This window comes from Sinocyclocheilus anshuiensis, unplaced genomic scaffold (assembly GCF_001515605.1).
Source record: "Sinocyclocheilus anshuiensis isolate Anshui unplaced genomic scaffold, SAMN03320099.WGS_v1.1 scaffold87, whole genome shotgun sequence".
In the NCBI taxonomy this organism is placed as follows: Eukaryota; Metazoa; Chordata; class Actinopteri; order Cypriniformes; family Cyprinidae; genus Sinocyclocheilus; species Sinocyclocheilus anshuiensis.
Window position 1 is genome coordinate 632,106 of NW_015549609.1, and position 5,309 is coordinate 637,414.

Genomic DNA, 5,309 nt, shown 5'->3' on the forward strand with positions numbered 1-5,309 from the left:
ATACATGGTTTAATGATAAACCAAAACCATAAAATAAAATAAAAAATAATGTTAAACTGAAACCATAAAATGTCATTTAATTTTTATTTGTAGACATACAGTTTCATGTTAAACCAAAACTGAATTTTTTTATTATTTAATTATTTTTAAATTATTTTATTGTATTATATTTTATTTAGTATTTACTTATATTTTATTTTATTTATATTTTAATTATATTTTCTTATATTATACATTATCAATTATTTTATTTCATTTGTAAAAATTGTTTAATGTTAAACCAAATCTGAACTGACAAGGCTGAAATAACACCATCTTTAGACATTTTTTAATCCTTCTAATAGCCAATTACTTTTTCTGTGTCACTAGTCAGCAAGCCTAAACTGCCTCCTAATGAGAATTGTTCATAGCTCATCAGCGTCTTGATGTGTCAGCGCACTGCCCCATGAAAACAGTGTCTAAAAACGAATTTCCCCTGCTGTTCTGAAAGTTTCTCTGAGGCCCGTTGAACTGCCCAGACCCAGAGCGCTGAAGCTCATGCGTTTTGTGCTGATTCCTTGAGGCCGATAAACTCAGGAAGGAGACTGTCCTCAGCGTGAGGCTGATATGTGACAGAACACCCACATTACGTAACTCTTGTTTTGGGCTTGCTGGCCCTGCCAGTGAACAGCGGTTTGAGGGATACTCATTTTGAAGGGTCACCCTGTATTCCTCCACAGCATGTTTTAGGACCTTGTGAAGCCTTTCACTTCTTTTTCTTAGTTTCTAATTTATTTTATGCTTCACTAGCAATGCAAACAAGTGGGATCAATGCCATAAACAGTGAGCTTCACTGGTAACGCTGATGTCTGCCTTACATTATGAAGGCATACATGTGGTCAAGTCGCTTTTATTAAGGGATAGTTCACAAAACAATGAAAATTATGCGTAAACAGTGATATAGTGTGTTTCTAGACCATGCAAAGCAGGCCATGTGTGTCCTTGACCTATAGGCATCTCTCTGTATTCCCTCTGCTAATGCTCATTTTTCATTTCCGAACATGTGCTTTGTCCTGATCTTATACTTGAGCAGTTCTTACCGCCGATTATTTTGCAGTTGTTTTTAGCAGACTATCATTTAATTCCTAATTGTGTTTTTTGTTCTGTTTATCAGCATTTTTGTTATTCAAGTCATGTAAAATGATCCCTTGTGAAAAAGAAGTGTGCTTAATTGTATTAAATGTGCACTTGTTGTATACTTCAAACCTTCAAAGTATATTTTAAAAGAATTATACTTGCAGATAATATAATATCAATGAAATAGTAAAAAATACTTAAGTGTACTTAAAGTGAATACTTTATGTGTGTGTGAGTGCATGTGCGTGTGCATGTGCATGTGCGTGTGCATGTGCATGTGCGTGTGTGTTAGTATTTATTTATTTTTCATTTTTAAGACAATTTTACTATTTTTTTGTATTATGAATTTGGTAACACTTTAGTTTGGGTACCTTATTAAAAGTTTATTAGTGCTTATTAGTTAGTAAGGTAATTGTTAAATTTAGGTTCAGTCAATAAGCTAACACTTTAATAGTTAGTTATTAATAGTGAGAATTGATCCTTAAAAAGTATTACCAACAGTTTTACATTTAAAAAGTGTAATTTTCTTTCACTTTGCAATAGTCAAATTTAAAACTTTACCTTTCCTTTAAAGAAGTACACTTATTTTGATGTGTTGTTGACGAACATATAAGCACATGTAAAGTACTGGATTTTATTTTTAATCAATTTTATTTATTTTATTGTTTATTTTTAATGCTATTGATGTTACATTACATCAGTAGAAATGACATTAAAATATATTTTAATATACATGCTTGTCAGTACATTCAGCAGTACACTTTAACCATATTTCAAAGACAATAAAATGATGACATTACATATAACCATGTACTTTAGTCCTATGTAAGCGGGTCAAAAAGCAAAGTTCAGCTAATTGCATTTAATATACATTTAAACTATAATACATTTTCATTTGATTGCGAATAACATGCAAGTGTCTTAAAACATTATATTCAGTTCACACTTAAGTCTGTTTTTTAAATATCTATTATTTCTTTTTAAAAGCATTCTAAAGTGTACTTCTTTTTCACAAGGGTTTTTGGTTCATGTGCACGTCATATAATAAATCTTTTTTTTTCATGCATTCAATAGGTTACGGTGGTCCCCTGAAGGATGTTCCAGCAGAGAAGTTCAACTGTACAGCAATGCCCAGATCCTACCAGTCGCCCTGGGAACAGGCCCTCATTAGTGACCCCTCTCTGGCCGAAACGCTGGTCGCCCGCATGCCTGAACCCCAAACCAGACAAGAGATTCCTCAATACAAGAGCTTCAACAGGTAAGAAAATAATATAGCAAATATAGCTGCTTCTTAAACTGTGTTTAAATCTTCCATGCATGTTTATTTTAAAAATCCAGTACCTGTATTTTTAGTATTATTTATAGAGCATTTATTAATATTAATATTTATATTTGAATTACTATTTGTAACCCTGGACCACAAAACCAGTCATAAGGGTCAATTTTTTGAAATTGAGATTTATACATCATCTCAAAGCTGAATAAATAAGCTTTCCGTTGATGTATGGTTTGTTAGGATAGGACACTATTTGGCCGAGATACGATTCTTTGAATATCTAGAATCTGAGGGTGCAAAAAAATCAAAATATTGAGAAAATCACCTTTAAAGTTGTCCAAATGAAGTTCTTAGCAATGCATATTACTAATCAAAAATTAAGTTTTGATATATTTACAGTAGGAAATTTACAACATATCTTCATGGAACATGATCTTTACTTAATATCCTAATGATTTTTGGCATAAAAGAAAAATCAATAATTTTGACCCATACAATATACCCCAGCGACTTAAGACTGGTTTTGTGATCCAGGGTCACATATATATAAATATTTTCAGTTTTCATTTCAGTTTCAGTTTTAGTATTTTTGTTATTTTGTCATTTTATTATTATTATTATTATTTTAATATTTCTATTTATCCCAAATTTATTTATATTTCAATTTTAGCCATTTTTGTATTTTTTTAGTATTTCAGTTAGTCGCAAAGGACACATTTTTATTTTTTTAATCTCTGCAAGCTTCCATTTTCCATCTAATATTTATATTTTAAACAATGTTTTATAAGTTTATATTACAATTACAATTTTTTATTAGTTTTAGTTTACAATAACAACACTGCTGCAGATCATGTTTAGACTATTACACATTCTGTTATGTAATGCCCACTTTTAATCAATTTCTAATATCTAATATAAAATAATAATAGGCCCTTTTTCTCTTTGAACATCCTGCAGCATATGCAGATACAAAGTAAAATGGTTTATAAATGCTGTTTCATGTCGACTTTGAAGGATATTTGCCAAATTGTGGAAACCTTCCTCTACTGTACATAAGAGCATGTTTTATGAGCAAAAAGATGCTATCCAGCAGTATTTGATTTAGAGTCATTCAGTAAGACACCTTTATCTAAAATGTTGGGTTTTGAATTATATGCCACCCCTTTTGCTGTAAGATTGTTTTTGTTGTGTTGTCTAATAAAACCATAGGCTCTCATGTACTGTCACTCCTCTGATTGAAGGGTGGCTATTCCATTCGGCGGTTTCGGCAAGACACCCAAAGTCCCTGTTAAACCTTTGGATGTGAACCCCGGCCTCCCAAGTCCCATGGCTGCAGCACCCGCCGTGGTCAAACGGCCCACCTTCAACAGAACGGCCTCGGGCTGGGTGGCTGACAGCGGCCCTCTGATGCTTCCCAGCATCCCCCTTGAGCCCATATCATCCATGTCTTCCACATTTATCCCCGAGTCAGATGAACTCTGAGTGTTATCCTTATCATTGGGAGCTTGATTGTCACTGGAATATACATTACTGGTTAAATGCTTGGACTAATTAAGATTTCTTAATGTTTTTGAAAGAAGCAAGGCTGCATTTATTTGATCAAAAGTACAGTAAAAACAGTAAGATTGTGAAATTTGCAATTTAAAAGAACTCTTTTCTATTGCATTTTATTGTAAAATGTGATGCAAAGCTGAATTTTCAGCATGATTACTCCAGTCTTCAGTGCCACATGATTCTTCAGAAATCATTCTAATATGCTGATTTGATGTTCGAGAAATATTTTTGATTATTATCAATGTTGAAAACAGTTGTGCTGCTTAATATTTTTGGGCAAGCCATTATACAGTTCAAAAAATGTAAGAGAAAGAAAGAAAGAAAGAAAGAAAGAAAGAAAGAAAGAAGGATGCATTAAATACTGTTATAGAAAATTCTATTTATCTTAAAGAATCCCGAAAAAAATTTATCATGGTTTCCACAAAAATATGAAGAAGGACAATTGTCCTTTCAGCATTGATAATGATGCTGAAAATTCAGTTTTGCGTCAAAGGAATAAATTACATTTTAAAGTATATTCAAATAAAAAACAGTTCTTTTAAATTCTAAAAATATTTCACAATATTACTGTTTTTACTTTATTTTTGATCAAGTACATATACAGCCTTGGTGAGCATAAGAGACTTGCATTAAAACCCTTAAAATATCTGGAATAAATACACAGTCAGGAAAAAAAGAGGTACAAAAGCTGTCACTAGGGTGGTACCCTTTCAAAAGATACACCTGCGTGCCTTATTTTACCCTAAAGGTGAATATTAGTACCTCAAAGATACATATTAGTACCTTTTAAGAAGGGACTGCCCCAGTTTTGTACCTTTATTTCTGAGAGTGTACATAGCAAATGTAGCATACTGAAAATGTTAGACACTCGCGTGAGGCTGTTATATGGTATAGTGATTGATTTCTGTTCTTTGGATTATTGGAAGTGTCTCCTGATGTTGATCTAATACCATTTCACTAAGCTAATGTAACCCAAAGACTATAAGAGCTTGCCATTATGCCCATACAAACCTGTAAATATGTATTTATAAAGGGCTGACATCAACATTTAATTAAATTATTGAATAAACAAAGTTCAATGAACTTGTTGTCACGATGCACACACACGAGGAACGAGGAGACGCTGGAGAATACTTTTACCAAGACTTTATTTTCAGGAACCGCTCAGGACAGACACGGGACAGTGGGCCTCCAGAGTTCTACAGAACCGTTCCGGGTGCCATGGCGGAGCAGGGGACTCGGGAGGCCATGGCGGATCTGGGGATTCGGGAGGCCATGGCAGATCTGGGGATTCGGGAGGCCATGGCGGATCTGGGGACTCCGGGGCCCCTACGGCTGGAGCCATACTACCCCCCCCAAAAAT

At 33.6% G+C, this 5,309-nt stretch overlaps 1 protein-coding gene across 3 annotated transcripts in view; it reads left to right on the forward strand.

Moving 5' to 3' along the window:
• Nucleotides 1-3,987, forward strand: part of LOC107659125 (myozenin-2-like) — an 11,404-nt gene extending 7,417 nt beyond the window's left edge. For all 3 annotated transcript variants that reach the window (XM_016447955.1, XM_016447957.1, XM_016447956.1), the window contains 2 exons: nucleotides 2,191-2,374; nucleotides 3,634-3,987. In XM_016447955.1, coding sequence (XP_016303441.1) covers nucleotides 2,191-2,374; nucleotides 3,634-3,874 — 425 coding nt within the window. In that variant the 3' untranslated portion in view covers nucleotides 3,875-3,987. The remainder of the gene's footprint in view (nucleotides 1-2,190; nucleotides 2,375-3,633) is intronic.
• The last annotated feature ends 1,322 nt before the right edge of the window (nucleotides 3,988-5,309 follow it).